The sequence below is a fragment of the Scyliorhinus canicula genome, chromosome 14, assembly GCF_902713615.1.
Source record: "Scyliorhinus canicula chromosome 14, sScyCan1.1, whole genome shotgun sequence".
Classification (NCBI taxonomy): domain Eukaryota; kingdom Metazoa; phylum Chordata; class Chondrichthyes; order Carcharhiniformes; family Scyliorhinidae; genus Scyliorhinus; species Scyliorhinus canicula.
In genome coordinates, this window is record NC_052159.1 from 67,089,507 (window position 1) to 67,111,159 (window position 21,653).

At 50.3% G+C, this 21,653-nt stretch overlaps 1 protein-coding gene across 3 annotated transcripts in view; it reads right to left on the minus strand.

Annotated features, from left to right (window-relative positions):
* The window catches only part of LOC119977083 (GRIP and coiled-coil domain-containing protein 2), a 93,927-nt gene that overhangs the window by 13,988 nt on the left and 58,286 nt on the right, over positions 1 to 21,653 (minus strand). For all 3 annotated transcript variants that reach the window (XM_038817662.1, XM_038817663.1, XM_038817664.1), the window contains exons 18-19: positions 3,323 to 3,499; positions 822 to 1,039 (exon numbers count right to left, since the gene is read on the minus strand). In XM_038817662.1, coding sequence (XP_038673590.1) covers positions 822 to 1,039; positions 3,323 to 3,499 — 395 coding nt within the window. The remainder of the gene's footprint in view (positions 1 to 821; positions 1,040 to 3,322; positions 3,500 to 21,653) is intronic.

A 21,653-nucleotide genomic window follows, 5' to 3' on the forward strand; every position in this document is an offset into this window, starting at 1 on the left:
ACATGCAGCTGTCGCGCGACGTTCACGCCGGCAGCGACCAGGTGTGGTTGGCGCCGGCGTGTACCGGTCGGGTTCAGCAGGCCGCTCGGCCCATCCGGGACGGAGAATCGCCGGTCGCCGTTAGAAACGGCGAGTGGCGATTCTCCGAGCGGCCTGTCGCAAAACTCGACACGCCATTTGGGGGGGGGGGGGGGGGGGGGGGAAGAATCACGTGGGGGTGCCAGGGTGGCGTGGCGTGATTTGCCCAGCCCTCCCGCGATATTCCCACCCGGTGTGGGGGTCGGAGAATAGCGCCACATATATTTCAATTAGCTTGTAAAGAGAAACATATATCTAAATGATCTGTACCATTTACACAACTTTTAAAAAAATAAATTTAGAGTACCCAATTTTATTTCCAATTCAGGGGCAATTTTTTTTAGTGTGGCCAATCCACCTACCCTGCACATCTTTGGGCTGTGGGGGTGAAACCCACGCAAACACGGGGAGAAAGTGCGAACTTCACACAGACAGTGACCCAGAACCGGGATCGAACCTGGGACCTCAGCACCATGAGGCAGCAGAGCTACCCACTGCGCATCATGCTGCCACAATTTTCACAACTTAAGACAAATCAATAGTATGTTCTGTAACTAACAGATATTAAAATAGAAAGCATTTCTTACATTAGAACAATTTTGAAATAATTGCAAGAAGATGTTCTCTCTCCTTTTAAATCAGCAGAGTATGGTTTTTAAATTGATCAAAAATGATATGCTGTATAATGACTGCAATTTCACATTAACAGATGGTTGTTTTAATGGTTCTATATCGAGACTCACTTGCCAAATTGTTTTCAGATTGAAACTGGAGAATCTGTGCCTCCATTTTGGTTAATTGTTTCTGCAACGTTTCAACGGTCTTTCTGTGATCTTCTTGCAGGTGCCGGACTTGGTCACGGAAGCTTTGGTGCGCTGCTTCATTCTGGGCAATCATCTGACTCACGGTTTGAGCATGCTCTGATTTCAGCAGTACATTTTCAGACTGCACACAGCAAAGTCTGTAAAGTTTTAAAATGCAAGTGTCAACAAGTTCACCTTACTGCATTTGTGAAATGTTATATAAAATTTCAAGACTGTTTCCTCCTATCCCAGCTTCTGTTCATGTTCCTTGGAGTTACGATGTGTGTAACAGTGGAACATCTCTCCATTTTTTGTTTTAAATATTTTTTTGAATATCACACGCCTGGGACTTGGGTTCAATTCTGACCTCGGGCGACTGTGGAGTTTGTACATTCTCCCCGTGTCTACGTGGGCTTCCTCTGGAAGCTCCGGTTTCCTCCAAGAGACCAAAAGATGTGCAGGTTAGGTGGATTGGCTGTGCTAAATTGCCCCTAAATAGGGATAGAGCCTAGGTAGGCTGCTCTTTCAGAGGGTCAATGGCCTCCTTTTATACTGTAGGGTTTCTATGATTCTATGTTTTCTGGCTGAAATTGTTGGGTTGAATTGAAGAATTCACCATATTTAGATTTATCAACATATACTGCGGTATCATTAAACTCTAGCAAAGAATAAACAAATCTAGAATACTGGTAAGGTAATGTGTTGCGCAAGTAGACAAGAGAAGGGGCTGGTTTAGCACAGTGGACTAAACAGCTGGCTTGTAATGGAGAACAAGGCAGCAGCGCGGGTTCAATGCCTGTACCGACCACCCCGAATAGGCGCCGGAATGTGGCAACAAGGGGCTTTTCACAATAACTGAATTGAAGCCTACTTGTGACAATAAGCGATTATTATTATTACTGTTAGTTTAGACAATACAAAATATATAGTGTTAAAAATCTCAAATCAAGCATCATAATTTGATTATGATCTGGATTTAAATGAACTCAAAGCCGACAAAATTTGTACACTTGCATGCAACTACCACGAATACATATGTATTTCTGCATGAAATTTCATTTTTTAAACTGCATATTTCTGGAACACAATTACTTGTAATCACTTCCAAATGTATCAAATAGGTTGTTAATGCTCACTTTGAAATAAGTCACTATTAAATAATTCATACTTCAAATAACAGACTATTCACGTGCACACAGAAACATTATGATAATTCCGATTGTAAACAGTGGGACACAATGGGGGAGGACAAAAAAGGTCCAAAATTAGTTTCATGAAGTAGGTCTGAATATCCAATGTTTGCTTGTGAAGAGCAAAATGGACTAAGTTACTTGTAATTTATTTACATCAAGTTTGAGCTTGTTTGGATTAGTCTAGTTTGCAAAAATATTCCGTTCAGAGTCATTGAAATTAACTTCTTAAAATCTTGTGTGGTAGCACCTCAGTGCTTAAAATGATTTTCACAGTAATGTCATTGCAGTGTTAATAAGAACAAAGAACAATACGGAACAGGAACAGGGTCTTCGGCCCTCCAAGCCCACGCTGACCATGGCACCTGCCTAATCTAAAACCGTTTGCACTTACGGAGTCCATATCCTTCCATTCCCACCCTATTCATATATTTGTCCAGATAGCCCTTAAATGCCACTATCGTACCTGTGCCCACCACCTCCCCAGGCAGCGTGTTCAATATATTTACCACCCTCGGTATAAAAAAAACTTGCCTCGCACATCTGTTCTAAACTTTTCCCCACGCACTTTAAACCTATGTCCCCAGTACCTGACTCCCCTACCCTAGGAAAGAGCATCAGACTAATGTCAGCCTATTTGTGACAATAATAAAGATTATTATTATAAGCACAATAAAAGCGCCTGAAGAATTTTAACTGCAACTCCAGATTTACTGATATTTAACTACTTAACACTCCTCTCATATTGGATGTGCAAAAACATCAATTCATCTTCAAAGTTCAAGAGTGGTACTGACAGAATTTCAGCCCTATCGGTGAGTAATGGAAAAGTCTCTGGTTATAGAGTATATACAAGATGCAAAGGGCTGCATGTGGAAGCCCTGCAGTCTCATGGCTCCGAGGTCCCAGGTTCGACTCCGGCTCTGGGTCACTGTCGGTCTGGAGTTTGCACATTCTCCCCGTGTTTGGGTGGGTTTTGCTCCCACAACCCAAAGATGTGCGAGGTAGGTAGATTGAACACGCTAAATTGCCCCTTAATTGGAAAAAATGAATTGGGTACTCTAAATTTAAAAAAAAAATGATGCAGTATCAGAAAATTACATGAATTGTAACTGAACCAAAAGAATACAGTAAATACTTGAAACTACACAATCAAATGCAGCAAGAGATTTTATTTCAGAAAATTAATTGCAGTACTTATACCTACTTAAGAACTACTTGTGGAGCTTGAAAAACAATAAAAAGACATACTTTTCTCGAATCTCAGCCTCCTTGGACACAGTTTCCTGCAGAATCTTGTTATGTCGCTCCAGCAGCATATCATGCTCCAACTGTAGAGCCTGCAGCTCACCCACATTGACTTGTAAGTTGCACTGAGTCTCCTGCAACTTAGCCTTGAGTTGGTCAACCACCTTTTGGAGATGTTCTCTAAACCAAAAACATTTTACATTTATTCAGAACAATCACACTTCATTGGCACATCCATGTAATTAATTATTAATTTAAATGATCATAGTTAATAGTGTTTCCGCTCAATGCTGAAATGTTTTATTGGGATTCTTTGTGAATTTTGGATTATAAATTTGGCATCTCTTTAATTGCAAAATACTGTTAGGTAGTTTTAAGAAAGAACATATTTGGGCTCCAGCAGGTCTAGCTTTGCAGTAAAGAAAAGCCAAATGGACAATGTTGATGGGCCAGCAAAGTAGCTTCAGGTTAGATTGTTGTGGGGATGCTGGGAGCTCTCTTCTATTGGTCAAGAGCTGCAAATGTTGGACTCGAAGATGTATGAAAATGAGGGTGTATCGCTGACATTTTTGAACTTGCCCAGGGTTAGCATTTGTCACAGAACACTTGGGCATTTATCTGGAGTTAGGAGTAGAGTAGATCATTTGTCAGTAGGACACTTGCTAGCATTTGCATTGGACATTGCCAGTCATGAGTTTTTGTCACAGGCTGCAGGAACCATGCATTAGACCTAGTTAGTGACTAAAGTAACTACCACAGGGCTGAGGACTGCCTTAAGAACAAAGAACAAAGAGAAGTACAGCACAGGAACAGGCCCTTCGGCCCTCCAAGCCTGCACCGACCATGCTGCCTGTCTAAACAAAACTCTTCTACACTTCCGGGGTCCGTATCCCTCTATTTCCATCCTATTCATGTATTTGTCAAGATGCCCCTTAAACGTCACTATCGTCCCTGCTTCCACCACCTCCTAGGCACCCACTACCTTCGGTGTAAAAAAAAACTTGCCTCGTACATCTCCTCTAAACCTTGCCCCTCGCACCGTAAACTTATGCCCCCCTAGTAATTGACCCCTCTACCCTGGAAAAAAAGTCTCTGACTATCCACTCTGTGTCTGTCCCTCATAATATTGTAGACCAGGTAGAAGGAACCAAAAAGAGAAGACCCTAGAAGTCCCAGGATCTATGGGAAAGACAGGCAGACACGTGTTGAACTTAAGTATTGTGCCATGTCACATTTAATGAAATGTTACATATCAATGGGATAAATCTTTATTGTCTGATAAACCTCGATAGTTTGCATTTTAAATTAGTGATTGTCCTTTTTGCTAATATGGTTATACCTCAACAAGATTTTTCTTACTCTGGGGTTTATTATACAGTCCAAATCCCGACATCTGGGATACTATTGGCCAAGCAACCCCATATTAAGCACATTGCAATTTCACAAAACAAATCATGGAATAAAAGTCTTACTTTTACTAGGTTAATGATTGTGGCAAAGGCTGCTGCAACACATCCCCATACACTACAATTTCACTCCAAGACATGGCACAAACCAGTGAAAGGCAAGATATGACTGTTTGGCCTTTCACAATCTATCTTCAAACATTTGATCTTATCCAAACGAACAACCAACTGTATTTTGAAAAGCTCTGTCTGAATCCAATAAGCTACCAGTAGATTAAACAAAGTGTCTTTAATGAAATATTTTAGTGGAAAAAAGTTAAAAGGAAGATTATTCCAAATTATTTTCATTCTTTGAATATACGATCTATTGTAATTTACTCGAAATTACATTTAATTTCTCTGATCTTATTGGTCAAATTCACCATGAAGCAATATTCTGTTTTAACTTCTGTATCCACCTTGATGCCATCCCTACCCATCCTTGAACCTCCGTCTCTCTAGACTGCTCAACTTCAACTTTTCTCATGTTTGCCCTTGAAACTGGAGTCATTTTTTTTGTTGTTTTTTCTGTGAATCCACCCTGGTGCATGTTTTTTTTTAAAACATAGAAATCAAAATTGTAAATAATACTCCAGGTTGGTCTGGCACTATATTGATTCAGAATAATCTTTTATTGACTTAAAATATTTTAGATAGGTATACTTCCATTCTATTTACTTCTCCAATTTCAGATATGAGCCGACAGTTACTTCCTTGTCCCCATAAGCCACACTTATGTTGTTGAGGTTTGTTGCTCACTACTGAATGTAGTATGGTCTTATCCTGGTGAGTTCCACAACACTGTTCCAGGCAACTGTCCATACCCAATCCAAAGTCCTAACTTGTCTGATATGTTGATAATGAGCGTACCAGGAGCACTGCTGAACTTGTGAAATTATTATAAAGTATCCAAGCAGTAATTCTGAACTCAAATTCTACCTTTACAGGCATTGGTCAGAGTCATAACAGAGTAGAATGAGGCCTTTCAACCCACTCAGTCCATGCAAGCGGTCTGTATAGCAATCCAAAACAGATCCATCTCCCTGTTCGATCCCCATATCCCTCCCAGTTTATTTCCCTTCAGTGCCCTTCCAATTTTGAAATCATTCATTGGGGTGCATTCTCCCTTTGGGAGACTATGGCCATCGGGATTCTGCGTTTTGCCGGCAGCCCAGGGGTTTCCCGACTGCTTGGGGCTGCCGCAAAATGAATAACCCCATTGACCAGCTGGCGAAACGGAGACTCTTGCCCTATGTTCTCCTGGCGAAGCAGAATTGCACCCGATTTATATTCCCCCGGGAGCGCAAATTGGGAAGCAATTCTGTAACCCTTACCATGCAAATGAATCATGGCAAGGACTATGAGGGATTCCCTCGGGCTGACATTTTGAGTGAGTGGCCTGATAACAAAGTCCCGCAGCCAGCCACCGCGGCCCCGCCTGATTGCTCGGGTGCCCCCACCTTCCAGAGTATGGAGGTGACCCAACCCGCTAGCGCCAAGGGTCCCTCTTCATCAGGAGCACACCCCCCTTGCCAGGGTCTCCCTTCATCAGGAGCCCCTCCCCCTTCCCAGGGACCCCCTTCAACGGGAGCCCCTCCCCCTCCAACGGGAGCCCCATCCCTTCCCAGGGTCCCCATCAACAGGAGCCCTATCCCGTCCCAGGGTTCCCCTTCAACAGTAGACCCCCCCTTCCCAGGATCCCCTTTCAACAGGAGCCCCTCCCCCTTCCCAGGGTTCCCCTTCAACAGTAGACCCCCCCTTCCCAGGATCCCCCTTCAACAGGAGCCAGCTCCCCCCAGCGAGCCCTCCCACTCCCAGGGTCCTCCTCCTTCATAGGGAGCCCCATCCCTCTCAGGGTCCCTCTTCATTCGGAGCTCCCTCCTTTCCCAGGGCCCCCATCATAGGGTGACTCCCCCCTCCTCCAGGGACCCCATGCACAGGGAGACCCCCTCAGGGACCCCATGAATAGGGAGATCCCCTCAGGGACCCCAGGAACTTGCAGACCCCCCCCTTAGGGAACACATTAATAGGGGGGCCCCATTAATAGGGAGACTCCCCTCCATCTGGGACCCCATGAACAGGGAGACCCCCTCAGCGACCCCACAAATAGGGAACACCCCCCCCCTCAGGGATCCCACAAATAGGGAGACCCCCCCTCAGGGACCCAATGAATAGGGAGACCCCCTCCCTTCAGGGATCCCACGAATAGGGAGGCCCCCCCTCAGGGACCCAATGAATAGGGAAACCCCCCTTCAGGGACCCCACGAATAGGGAGGCCCCTATTCCCACGAATAGGGAGACCCCCCCTCAGGGATCCCACAAATAGGCAGACCCCCCCCTCATCGATCCCACGAATAGGGAGACCCCCCTCCAGGACCCTACGAATAGTGAACACCCCCCCCCCCCCCCCTCAGGGACCCCATGGAGAGCCCCCTTCAGGGACCCTATGAACAGGGAGACTACCCCCCCTCAGGGACCCCATGAATAGGGAGACCACCCCCCCTCAGGGACCCTGTGAATTGTGAGACCCCCTTCCCCACGCACTGTTTGGAATGCACTTAGTGATTGGAATGCACCGACCTCTTTGATGGGGTTGAGGTTTGTAAACATTGGAGTTTCAACACTTAAAGCCTCCGTTAAGTGTTACAACTGCAATCTTTTGCACTATCCCTGTCTAGACTGCTCTCTAACTTCCAGACAGGGGTCTCTATTCTGGGTGGGGGGGTCTCCCTATTCATGGGGTCCCGGAGGGGGGGGGGGCTTCTCCCTATTCAGGGGGTCCCTTACGTTAGGATGTCTGGGTGGAGCCTTCCTTCAGTTACAGGGTCCTGTGTCATTAAGACCCATTTGCATTCATTTACATCCTCCTGCATGGTCGTGAACCTCAATCTCTGCACCTGTGTGAAGTTGGACCATCGCGTTTGGATTGGCGCCATGTGCAGATCCCGATTTCCCCCCGAAGCCCGATTCTCCGTCCCATTGGGGAGTGAACTTTGGGCATTGCTGGACAGAGCATCCAGGTAATTATCTCGGATTTCAGGTCATTATCTCGACCTTTGTAGGCAGTGAGTTCAAGGCTATTACCAATCACTGCATAAAAATACCTTTTCTCACATCTTTCCAGCATTTCGTGCCGAAAACCTTAAATTTGCAACCCCTAGACCTTGTACTATCAGCTAGTGGGAACACTTCATCTTTGTCTACCTTATCTAAACCTGACATACTTTTTTTCACATCTATCAGATCTCCCCTTCAATCTTCTTTGCTTCAGGGGGAACTGGTGGGGCTTATAACAGCTTTTGACAAATGGGGATCTTGTGAAGAGAGTCCACTGGGCAGAGACAGGTAAATACAAAATACAGCCCAGATGGGGGCAGGTGATGCCCAGCCAGTATCCTGGCAGTGTCAGGAAGGGGGGCTTCAGTGTCCGTGGGGGGAGGGGGAATCTCTCTCATTTTTATTTTGTTGTTTAGATTGCGATACCCTTTAAAAACGGTGCCCCAATCTCTTGAAGGTTCATTCATCCAGTGGGACATTGTGGGACTCTTCTCCAAGGTTAGCCCATCCCTCCAGCATGACAGCGCGGGACCCATCTCCAAGGTTTTTTTGACTAAGTGCCAAAAAATATGGTGCAAAAAGCTGGCAGTGAAGCCACGGGCTGCACACCTGCTTTTCCTGCCTGAGTTGATATTTAGTCATAAAACACCAAATGCTTCTATTTATGAAACCAAAGATCCACTTGCATTGCTAAGTACTCTCTCAATATGTCCTGCCATTTTTGAAGATCACCTGAATCACCAGATCAGTCTGTCCATGCACACTCTTTAGAAATTTGGTCATTGAGTCTCCATTGCCTCTCCCTATCCCTTTTCACAAAATGCATCACCTCACGCTTCCCTGAATTAAATTCCATTTGGCCCTTGTCTGTCCATTCTGTTAGCTTATTTATGTCCTGTTGCAGCTGACTGGTATCACCCTCACCATTTGCCAATCCTCCAAGTTTGATTTCATCAGCAAATTTTGAAATGTTACTGTGTATTCTAATACCAAATTCCCGTACCAGCCTCCCCAAACAGGCACCGGAATGTGGCCACTAGGGGCTTTTCCTAGTAACTTCATTTGGAGCCTACTTGTGACAATAAGCGATTTTCATTTAATTTCATTCTGTCAAAAAAACTCTGTTCCCAGCACTGACTCGAGGGAAACATCTCCAATCTGAAAAAATGACCATGTACTATGACTCACTGTTGTCTGTCTTTAAGGCAATTCTTTACCAAACTGACACTGACCCTATTATTTCATGAGCCACAATTTTGTTAACCAGCCCTTCACGTGGTACTTCGTCAAATACTTTCTTAAAATCCATACAGACAACATCTATTGCATTCAACTTTCTATGCTGCCTCATCAAAAAATGTAATCAGATTAGTCAAGTACACGTTTCTTTTACAAAACCATGCTGGCCCTCCTTAGTTAATTCAAATCTCTCCAAGTACCATGTAATTTTTTCCATGTTTATTGTATCCAAAACCTTACTGTTAAATTGACCAATCTGTCGTCATTATGAATGGCCTTGCACCTTTTCATGCATGAATATATCATAATTACCACTCTCCCGTTCTCTGGCAACTCCCCTATAACTATGGAAGATTGGAGGATTTGATAAAGGCAGCTGGGCCAGACAGCTTGTCCACTCGAAACATAGCCTCCTTTCAAATGCATCCATCCTGTCAATCTTCAACCCATCCATTACCTCTACCATCTCAGCTTCTAGCAATATTATGTGAACACACGCCTAGTAAACAACAAGTACTCAGTAAGTCTCAGTAGCCATGCCCTGTGCCTCTAAGAATATCATAGAATCCATACAGTGGAGGAGGCTATTCAGCCCATCGAGTCTGCACTAACCCGCTGAAAGAACACTGTATCCACGCCCAATCCCCCACTCTATCCCAGTAACTCCACAATAGGGCAATTTATCATGGCCATTCCATCTACATCTTTGGACTGTGGGATGAAACCGGAGCACCTGGAAGAAATCCACGCAAATATGGGAAAAATGTGCAAACTCCACACAGTCAGCATATATCACAATATATCCCCCTCTTTCTCCCTAATAAGCCTTTTTATAGAATTTACAGTGCAGGAGGCCATTCGGCCCATCAAGTCTGCACTGGCCCTTGCTCATTACCATATACCCGCCAGTGGAGAGTTTTAATTTCCTTTTATATTAACTGCCACTCTATTTTCATCTACTCTCTTGTCCAGTATTATTTCCCTCTTCATTTTCCCTCTCAACTTGTGTATGGGTATAGGTTACCATTAAATAATTTATGTGACAAGCACCACACACACCCTCTCTTTTTTGCTTCATAATTTTTTCTATCTCCCTCATCATCTAAAAAGCTATGGTTCCCTAATCTTTCACCCTTGTTGGGATGCGCATAGTCTGTTCCCAAAAGACCTCCTCCTTAAAGATCATCCATTAGTCCATTACCGTTTTTCCTGTCAATCTTTCCACCTTACCGGGCTAGATCTCATTCTATTGAATTTAGCCGTCTTCCAATTTACAAGTTCTACTTTATTTTTTTTTAAAATAATTTTTATTGAAAGAATTTTTTACATGAAAAAATTTACCCCAACTAACTATAAAATATTACAAAATATTCCCTCTTAACAAATATCCCCCCCCCCCCGCCCGAACTCGCGCGCGTTGTCCCTCCCCCCCTCCCCCCCCTCCCCCCTCAACAAACAAAGCAACAATCAACATCAGACATGAACTGCGAGCAAATTTGCCCGTGTTTCAACCGTAAATAACCCACCACAACCGTTGTTGCCACCCCCCCTCCCCCCCCGGGTTGCTGCTGCTACGACCTCTGTACCCTATCTCTGAGTCAAAAAGTCGAGGAACGGCTGCCACCGCCTGAAGAACCCTTGTACCGACCCTCTCAGGGCGAATTTGACCCTTTCCAACTGAATAAAGCTTGCCATGTCATTAATCCAAGTTTCCACGCTTGGAGGCCTCGCGTCCTTCCACTGTATTAGTATCCTTCTTCGAGCAACTAGGGACGCAAAGGCCAGTACTCCGGCCTCTCTCGCCTCCTGTACCCCCGGCTCCACCCCAACCCCAAAGATTGCAAGTCCCCATCCTGGTTTGACCCTGGATCCCACCACCCACGACACCGTCCTTGCCACCCCCTTCCAGAACTCCTCCAGTGCCGGACATGCCCAAAACATATGGACATGGTTCGCTGGACTTCCCGAACACCTGACACATCTGTCCTCACCCCCAAAGAACCGACTCATCCTTGTCCCCGTCATATGGGCTCTGTGTAGCACCTTGAATTGAATGAGGCTAAGCCTCGCACACGAGGAGGAAGAATTAACCCTCTCCAGGGCATCAGCCCATGTCCCATCCTCTATCTGTTCTCCCAGCTCCCCCTCGGCTTTCAGCTCCTCTACTGATGCCTCCTCCGCCTCCTGCATTACTTTGTAGATGTCCGATATCCTCCCCCCTCCGACCCAGACCCCCGAGAGCACCCTATCACTCGCCCCCCTACTGGGGAGCAAGGGAAACCCTTCCACCTGGCGTCTAGCAAATGTCTTCACCTGCAAATGTCTAAACATGTTTCCCGGGGGGAGCCCGAATTTCTCCTCCAGCTCTCTCAGGCTCGCAAACCTCCCATCTACAAACAGATCCTTCAGCTGCCTGATGCCCACCCTGTGCCAGCTCTGAAATCCCCCGTCCATGTTCCCCGGGATGAATCTATGGTTCCCTCTTAACGGTGCCTCCATCAGACCTCCCACTTCCCCCCTGTGTCACCTCCACTGCCCCCAGATCTTGAGGGTGGCCGCCACCACCGGGCTCGTGGTGTACCTCGTGGGAGGGAGCGGCCATGGCGCCGTTACTAAGGCCCCCAGGCTTATGTTGCCACAGGACGCCCTCTCCATTCGTTTCCAAGCTGCCCCCTCCCCTTCCATCATCCACTTGCGCACCATCGATACATTTGCCCCCCAGTAATACCCCGAAAGATTGGGTAATGCCAGCCCTCCACTATCCCTACTCCGCTCCAAGAAGACCCTCCTCACCCTTGGGGTGCCGTGCGTCCACACGTAGCTCATGATGCTACTCGTCACCTTTTTGAAGAAGGCCCTAGGGAGGAAAATGGGCAAGCACTGAAATAAAAACAAAAACCTCGGGAGGACCGTCATTTTAACGGACTGCACTCTGCCCGCCAGCGACAGCGGCACCATGTCCCACCTTTTAAATTCCTCCTCCATCTGTTCCACCAGCCTGGAGAAGTTCAGCTTGTGGAGAGTCCCCCAGTTCCTTGCCACCTGCACCCCTAAATATCTAAAACTCTTTCCTGCTCTCTTAAACGGGAGTCTCCCGATTCCCTCTTCCTGGTCCCCCGGGCGTATCACAAATACCTCACTCTTGCCCAAGTTTAGCTTGTACCCCGAAAAGTCCCCAAATTCTGCTAGCAGTTCCATCACCTCCGGCATTCCCCCTTCTGGGTCTGCCACGTATAGCAGCAGGTCGTCCGCGTATAACGATACCCGGTGCTCCTCCCCGCCCCTTGTCAGCCCTCTCCACCCCCCTGAGCCCCTCGGTGCCATCGCCAACGGTTCAATTGCCAGTGCGAAGAGCAGGGGGGACAAGGGGCACCCCTGTCTGGTCCCCCGGTGGAGCCCAAAATATTCCGACCTCCTACCATTCGTCACTACACTTGCCATCGGGGCCGAATAGAGCAGCTTCACCCATTTAATAAACCCCTCCCCAAATCCAAACCGTGCCAGCGTCTCCCACAGGTACTTCCACTCCACCCTATCAAATGCTTTCTCCGCGTCCAATGCCACCACTATCTTCGCCTCCCCCTCCACTGCCGGCATCATGATGACGTTTAGCAGTCTCCGCACGTCCGTATTAAGCTGCCGCCCTTTCACAAAACCCGTCTGGTCCTCGTGTATCACCCCTGGCACACAATCCTCTATCCTGGTAGCCAGGATCTTTGCCAGCAACTTGGCATCCACATTCAGGAGCGAGATAGGCCTATATGACCCACACTGCACGGGGTCCTTGTCCCGCTTCAAGATTAGAGAGATCAGTGCCTGCGACATTGTCGGGGGCAGAGCCCCCCCCTCCCATGCCTCGTTGAAGGCTCGTACCAGCACAGGGCCCACCAAATCCGCATATTTTTTGTAAAATTCAACCGGGAATCCGTCTGGCCCCGGCGCCTTCCCCGTCTGCATATGCCCAATCCCCTTGACTAGCTCCTCTAACCCTATCGGCGCCCCCAGCCCCTCTACCAGCTCCTCTTGGACCTTGGGGAACCTCAATTTGTTCAAGAAGCCCTCCATCCCCCCTCCCCTCGTCGGCGGCTCTGACCGATACAGCTCCTTGTAGAAGTCTCTAAAGACCCCATTTACTTCTGGCCCCTTCTGCACTGCGTTCCCACCCCTCTCCCTCACTCCCCCAATTTCCCTAGCCGCCTCCCGCTTGCGGAGCTGATGCGCCAACATCCTACTCGCCTTCTCCCCATACTCATAAATCGCGCCCTGCGCCCTTCTCCACTGTGTCTCTGCCTTTCTGGTGGTCAACAGGTCGAACTTAGCCTGCAAACTGCGCCGTTCCCCTAACAGCCCCTCCTCTGGTGCCTCCGCATATCTCCTATCCACGTCCAAAAGCTCCCCCACCAGCCTCTCCCTCTCCTGTCTCTCCCTCCTTTCCCTATGTGCCCGTATGGAGATCAGCTCCCCCCGGATCACCGCCTTCAGGGCCTCCCAGACCATCCCCACCTGCACCTCCCCCGTGTCATTAGTGGCCAGATATCTTTCAATGCTCTTCCGGACCCTCTTACACACCTCCTCATCCGCCAGCAACCCCACATCCAGGCGCCACAGCGGACGCTGGTCTCGCGCCTCCCCCATTTCCAAATCTACCCAGTGTGGCGCATGGTCTGAGACCGCTATGGCCGAGTACTCCACTTCCCGTACTTTCGGGATCAGTCCCCTGCTCAGTACAAAAAAGTCAATTCTAGAATAGACTCTGTGGACATGGGAGAAAAAGGAATACTCCCTCGCCCTCGGCCTCCCAAACCTCCAGGGATCTACCCCTCCCATCTGCTCCATAAACCCCTTTAACACTACTGCCGCTGCCGGCCTCCTACTCGTCCTTGAACTCGATCTGTCCAGCACGGGGTCCAGCACTGTGTTGAAGTCCCCCCCCATGATCAGGCCCCCTGCCTCCAGGTCCGGAATGAGGCCCAGTAGGCGCCTCATGAAGCCAGCGTCGTCCCAATTCGGGGCATACACATTAACCATCACCACTTTCTCCCCCTGTAGCCTACCCTTCACCATGACATATCTACCCTCTTTATCCACCACCACCTCCGCCGCCACGAACGACACCCACTTCCCTACCAGGATCGCCACCCCCCGGTTCTTTGCGTCCAGTCCTGAGTGGAACACCTGTCCCACCCACCCCCTCCTCAGGCGGACCTGGTCCGCCACCTTCAAATGGGTCTCTTGTAGCATTGCTACATCCGCCTTCAGTCCCTTCAAATGCGAGATTACTCTCGTTCTCTTGACCGGCCCATTCAGCCCCCTCACATTCCAAGTGATCAGCCGGGTCGAAGGGCAGCCCGCCCCTCTCCCCTGCCGACTAGCCATATCCTGTCACCTGCTCGCCCCGAGTCAGCCCTCCCCTTCTGACCCGCTCCCCATGGCGATGGCGCCCTCCCCCCACCCCTCCGGTCCTCAACTCCTCCTCCCTGGCCTTTTCAGCAGCAACCCGGTAGCCCCCCCCTTCCCCCCTCCCCTTCCCCCCCACCACCCCCCCTCCCCCCCCAGGCTAGGACCCTTCCTAGCCGCGATGCACCCTCCATAGTACTTCCGTAAGTCAGCTGGTTTACGCTGACCCGGCTGCCCCTGCCACAATCCGACTCCTCCCGGCATGGGGGACATCCCCCCCCTTACCACCCCTCCTCGACTCCGCTCCAGCGCGGGAAAGGGAGCCATTGCTGACCCCGCCCCTTCCTCCCACCCTCCTCCCTCCTCTGCCCCGCGTGCGGGAAACCAGAGGAAAGCCCGCGCTTTCGCCCTGCCACTCCCCACCCCTCCATCTTCAGTTCCACCCCCGTCCCCGATCCCACCCCGATACAAAGAAAAACCCCACAAGAAACACATACCCCGGCCCTCCCCCCCCCACCCCGCCCCCCCAACATAACATTATAAATAACAGAAAAAAGAAAAAAAAACCTGGTAGAGAGAAAAAAAAAAGGGTCCAAAAATACAGCCAAGTGAAAATCCAACCAAAAGAAAGCCACGTGTCCAGCTTAAAGTACCAGAGCGGCAACGACCGCCAAGTATCCCCTGGTTCTAGTTCGAGTCCAGCTTTTCTTCCTGGACAAAGGCCCACGCCTCCTCCGGGGACTCGAAATAGTGGTGCTGGTCCTTATAGGTCACCCACAAGCGCGCTGGCTGCAGCATCCCGAATCTAATTCTCTTGGCATGCAGCACCGCCTTCGTCCGGTTGAACCGGGCCCGCCGCTTTGCCACCTCCGCACTCCAGTCCTGGTAGATCCTCACCGTCGAGTTCTCCCATTTGCTGCTCCTCTCTCTCTTGGCCCACCTCAGCACCCTCTCTCGGTCACTGAATCGCTGGAACCGAACCAGCACCGCCCTCAGGGGTTAGTTTGCTCTTGGCTTCCTGGCCATTACTCTGTAGGCCTCCTCCAGTTCCAGGGGCGGAGGGACGGCCCCTGCCCCCATCAGTGAGCCCAGCATTTCTGCCACATACCTCGGGAGGTCCGACCCCTCCAGCCCTTCTGCCAGGCCCAGGATCCTCAGGTTTTTCCGCCTCATGCGGGTATCCATCTCCTCCAGTTGGTTTTGCCATTTCAGGTGGAGTGCCTCGTGCACCTCCACCTTTCCCACGAGGACCGTGGCCTCCTCCTCCCTCACAGCCATCTCCTGCTGCAGCTCCCGAATTGACGCCTCTTGGGTCGCCTGGGCTCCCATCAGCCTGGTGGTCGTCGCGTTCATCGACTCCAGCAGCTCCACTTTCAGCTCCGTGAAGAAGCGCAGGAGAACGGCCTGCTGCTCCTCCGCCCATTTCCTCCAGTCCTCGGGTGCGCCGCCGGCCGCCATTTTGGATTTCTTCCCCCGCTTTTTTCGGGGCGCTGCTGCCGCTTTTTTTCCTGCCCCACTTCGGGTGATGACCATAAATTTCACAGGGTTCTCCTCTGGGGACCTTCCCCCACCGGGAATCGTCGTTCCAGCGCCGTTAGGGGCCCTCCAATCGGCCCGAAAACACCTTCCTCGCAGGAGCAGCCAAACGTGCGACTTAGCTGGTCATAGCCGCAACCGGAAGTCACAAGTTCTACTTTAGATAGTTCCTTGCTCTTCTCCCATTATTTAAAAAAAAAACAAAACAATTTTTAATGGGGTATTTTTGGCATAACAAACAATCACAGTACAAAAAAAACAACAGAGTACAAAGAACAGTAATCAAAAAGAAAGCAACCGCTGACATCCATCCCTCCAAGGCCCGCCTATTTAACCTCCTACTCTATACCCCCCCCCCCCCCACCGCTGATGATTAATTTCCCCGTAAAAAGTCAATGAATGGTTCCCACCTCCGGGCGAACCCGGACATCGACCCTCTCAAGGCGAACTTGATCTTTACCAGGCCGAGAAAGCTCTTCATGTTGGTTAACTAAGCCTCTGACTTCGGAGGCATAGACTCCCTCCAAGCCAGTAGTATCCGTCGCTGGGCTACCAAAGAGGAAAAGGCCAAAACATCTGCCTCTCACTCCTCCCGAACACCCGTGTCCTCCAATACCCCAAAGATCGCTACCCCTGGACTAATTTCCACCCTTGTCTTCCATACCCTGGACATGACATCCGCGAACACCTGCCAATATCCCCCAAGTTCTGGGCATGCCCAGAACTTGGGGACATGGTTTGCTGGTCCACCTGACACACTTGTCTTCCACCCCCAAAAATCTACTCATCCGGGTCGCTGTCATGTGCACCCGGTGCACCACCTTAAACTGGATCAAGCTGAGCCTTGCACATGTAGCAGTCGCGTTGACCCTGCTCAGCACCTCCGCCCATAGGCCGTCGTCCACCTCACCCCCCCAGTTCCTCCTCCCACTTACACATCAGCTCCTCAGTATGCATCACCTCCGTCCCCATTAATTCTTTGTATTTGTCCGAGGTGCTCCCCTCCCCCACCCATCCCGTAGACACTACCCTATCTTGAATCCCTCTTAGTGGCACAAGTAGGAAGGATGGTACCTGCCTGTGCAGAAAGTCCTGCAACTGTAGATATCTGAAATCATTCCCTGCTGCCAGCCCAAACTTCTCCTCCAGCGCCCTTAAGCTAGGAAAGCTCCCTTCCAGAAACAGGTCCCCCATCTTCTCAATCCCCGCCCTTTGCCATACCCGAAATCCCTCATCAAAGCTCCTCGATGGTTGTCACATATTGGGGACCAAACCGATGCCCTCGCTGCACCAACAAATCTCCTCCACTGACCCCAGATCCCCCAGATGGCAATGGTGCTGTTATCAGCGCCCCTAAGATGGTGCCCCTGCATCAGGCCGCTTCCATCCGCTCCCAAGCCGTCCCTGTCCCCACCACCCGCTTCCTTATCACTGCAATATTGGCCGCCCAGTAATTACTAAAATGTGGCAGGGCAAGCCCCCCTCCCCCGATTCCTCTCGAGCATCATCTTTTTTACCCGTGGGGAATTACCCGGCCAAACAAAGCCCAAAATGATTTTGTTGATCCTCTTAAAAAGACCGCAGTATGAAAATCGGGAGGCATTGGAACACAAATAAAATTCTCGGCAATATTGTCATCTTAACCGTCTGCACCCTCGCCTCCAGTGATAGTGGGAGCGCATCCCATCTCTGAAACTCGCCCCACATCTGCTCAACCAGCCGGGACAAGTTCAACTTGTGTAACCGGCCCCAGTCGCGCACCAATTGTATCCTCAGATATCTAAAGTTGTCCCTCACTAACCTGAACTGTAGCTCCCCCAGCCAACCCTCCTGGCCTCTTGCCTGGACTATATACATCTCACTCTTCGTCATATTCAGTTTGTATCCTGAAAACCGTCCAAATTCGCCCAGAATCGTCAATCTCCCTCATCCCTGCCCCTGGATCCGCTACATATAGGAGTAAATCACCCACATACAGCGATATCCACCCCCTCCGAACCAGCCCTTTCCAGCCCCTAGAAGCTCTCAGAGCAATTGCCAGTGGCTCTACGGCTAGCGCAAACAGCAGCGGAGAGGGGGGACATCCCTGGCTTGTCCCCCGGTACAGTCTAAAATAGTCCGAGGTAGTCTTGTTTGTCCTCACACTAGCTTCCGGGGCCTGGTATAGCAGCCTGACCCAATCGATAAACCCCTACCAAACCCAAATCGACCCAACACCTCCAATAGATAGCTACACTCTACCCGGTCAAACGCCTTCTCTGCATCCATGGCCACAACGACTTCTACTTCCCTTCCCTCCGGGGGCATCATAATCACGTTAAGCAACCTTCCAATATTGGCCACCTACTGCCTACCCGTGACAAATTCGGTTTGGTCCTCCATAATCACCTCTGGCACACAATCTTCAATCTTGGAAGCCAACACATTGGCCAGCAGCTTAGCGTCCACATTGAGCTGCGAGATCGGCCTGTGGGACCCACATAGCTCCGGGTTTTTGTCCCACTTCAATATTAACAAAATGGCGGCCTGTGACATTGTCGGGGGCAACACCCCTCTATCTCTCGCCTCATTAAAAACCTTCACCAGCAACGGCCCCAATATTCCTGAAAATTTCTTGTAAAACTCTACCAGGAACCCATCCGGCCCCGGAGCTTTGCCCAACTGCATTGCCTTCAAGCCCTCAGAGATTTCTTCGGCCCTAATCGGAGCCCCCAACTCACCCACCTGCTCCCTGTCCACCCTTGGGAAAGTCAGCCCGTCCAGAAAGCGTTTCATCCCCTCGGGCCGCATGGGGGCACCGAGTGGTAAAGTCCGCTATAAAAATCCCTGAACGCCCTATTTAGCGCAGCCGAATCCCCTACCAGGTTCCCATCCCCGTCGACCACCTTATCAATTCCCCTGGCCGGTTCCCTCTTCCTCAACTGCTGTGCCAGCATTCTGCTGGCCATCTCCCCATATTCATACAGCGTCCCCGTCCCCTTTCTAAGCTGTTCCACTGCCTTGCCCATGGACAGTACCCCAACTCAGCCTGCAGCCTCCGACGCTCCCTTAACAGTTCCACCCCTGGGGTCACCGCATACCTCCCATCTATCCGAAGAATCTCCTTGATCAGTCGGTCAGTCTCTGCCCTATCCGTCCTGTCTCTATGAGCTCGGATTGAAATCAACTCCCCTCTCACCACTGCCTTCAGCACCTCCCAGACCACCGCCGCCAACTGCCCGCCTCCAGGCAGCCCCCGCCCCCGACCTCTCCATCCCCAAACCCCTCCCTCGTCAGCAGAACAGCTCCCTGCCCCTAGCAACATCACCCTATAGCCTAACCCCTGCCCTGTATTGAACCAATATACATCCCCCATTGTGCTTCAGTGGACTAGCTCACCCAGCTAGCCTGGTGACCCTTGCCTCCGGTGCCACAAAGTCTCCCACCTATTGTTCCCAACTCCCCTCCCCCCAGCCCATCAAAACCACTTCCCTCATCAAACCAAGACCGAACAATCTCCTAATTACCATAGGAGACAACCCAAGACAGACAGAGACCCCCACAGCACACCCCTCAATAGTGCAAATTAAAGTAATATGAAATAAAATATAGAAATCTCCCACCAACCACCCCCATCAGAACACAGAAAAACCCAACAAAAACCAAATATCTTTTACTCCCCAGTCTTCACCAAACTTCAAAAACAAAAAAAAATGACAACAATCAAACCATATATACATCGTTCAAAAAAGAAAAGAAGAGAAAGACGCTGCCGCTTAAATCCAAAAAAAGTCTCAGTTCTGCGCCAGACCCTTCTTCTTGACAAAGTCCATCGCCTCTTCAGGCGACTCGAAGTAGTGGTGCTGGTCCTCATGAGTGACCCAGAGACGCTCCGGACAGAGGAACCCGAATTTTACTTTCCTCTTAAACAGGATCTCCTTCACCTGCCTGAAGCCTGCCCTCCTTCTGGCCACCTCCATACTCGGGTCCTGATAAGACACGCAGCTCCTGGTATTGCCGCGCCTGCAGCTCCTGGTATTGCCGCGCCTGCAGCTCCTGGTATTGCCCCACCCCCAGCTCCTGGTACTGCCCCACCTGCAGCTCCTGGTATTGCCCCACCTGCAGCTCCTGGTACTGCCCCACCTGCAGCTCCTGGTACTGCCCCACCTGCAGCTCCTGGTATTGCCGCACCTGCAGCTCCTGGTACTGTCCCACCTGCAGCTCCTGGTACTGCCCCGCCTGCAGCTCCTGGTACTGCCCCGCCTGCAGCTCCTGGTACTGTCCCGCCTGCAGCTCCTGGTACTGTCCCGCCTGCAGCTCCTGGTATTGTCCCACCTGCAGCTCCTGGTACTGCCCCACCTGCAGCTCCTGGTACTGCCCCACCTGCAGCTCCTGGTACTGCCCCACCTGCAGCTCCTGGTACTGCCCCACCTGCAGCTCCTGGTACTGCCCCACCTGCAGCTCCTGGTACTGACCCACCTGCAGCTCCTGGTACTGCCCCACCTGCAGCTCCTGGTACTGTCCCACCTGCAGCTCCTGGTACTGTCCCACCTGCAGCTCCTGGTACTGTCCCACCTGCAGCTCCTGGTACTGTCCCACCTGCAGCTCCTGGTACTGTCCCACCTGCAGCTCCTGGTACTGTCCCACCTGCAGCTCCTGGTACTGTCCCACCTGCAGCTCCTGGTACTGTCCCACCTGCAGCTCCTGGTACTGTCCCACCTGCAGCTCCTGGTACTGCCCCACCTGCAGCTCCTGGTACTGCCCCACCTGCAGCTCCTGGTACTGCCCCACCTGCAGCTCCTGGTACTGTCCCACCTGCAGCTCCTGGTATTGCCCCACCTGCAGCTCCTGGTATTGTCCCACTTACAGTTCCTGGTATTGTCCCACTTGCAGATCCTGGTATTGTCCCACTTGCAGATCCTGGTATTGTCCCACTTGCAGATCCTGGTATTGTCCCACTTGCAGATCCTGGTATTGTCCCACTTGCAGATCCTGGTATTGTCCCACTTGCAGATCCTGGTATTGTCCCACTTGCAGTTCCTGGTATTGTCCCACTTGCAGATCCTGGTATTGTCCCACTTGCAGATCCTGGTATTGTCCCACTTGCAGATCCTAGTATTGTCCCACTTGCAGCTCCTGGTCTCTTTGCCATTATTAATCCAAAATTTATAATAGCGATCACTCTCTCCCAAGTGTTCTTCACAGACACCGTGGCCGGATCCAACTGGGACTTGGCAAACAGAACCCACCAGAAGGCCGCACAATAGGTCACAGATCCTGGGTGGGCAGGTGTTGAAAAGATGGTCATGCCTAGGCCATACCCTGGCACTGCCCCTAGGCACAGAGAGCTTTGCTGAGGTTGCTGGCAGGATGGGCTTAACTAAGTGTCAAAAAATGGCAGGAAAAACCGGCAGGCAGCACACCGATTTTCCCGCCTAATTTGACAGTTTAAAAAATGAAATTCCACCGTTAATCCACGAGTATTCCAGATCCAGCATTGCCTTCTTTTTAATTGGATCAAAAATATTATGGTCAAGGAAGATCCCCTGAATAAATTTCAAAAATTCCTCCCCCTCCTTATCCGTTACTTGAACCTTACCCCCATCGATATTTGATAATTGAAGTTTCCCAATATCACCACTCTTTGGTTCTTGAACAGTACGCCACTCCACCTCTCTGTT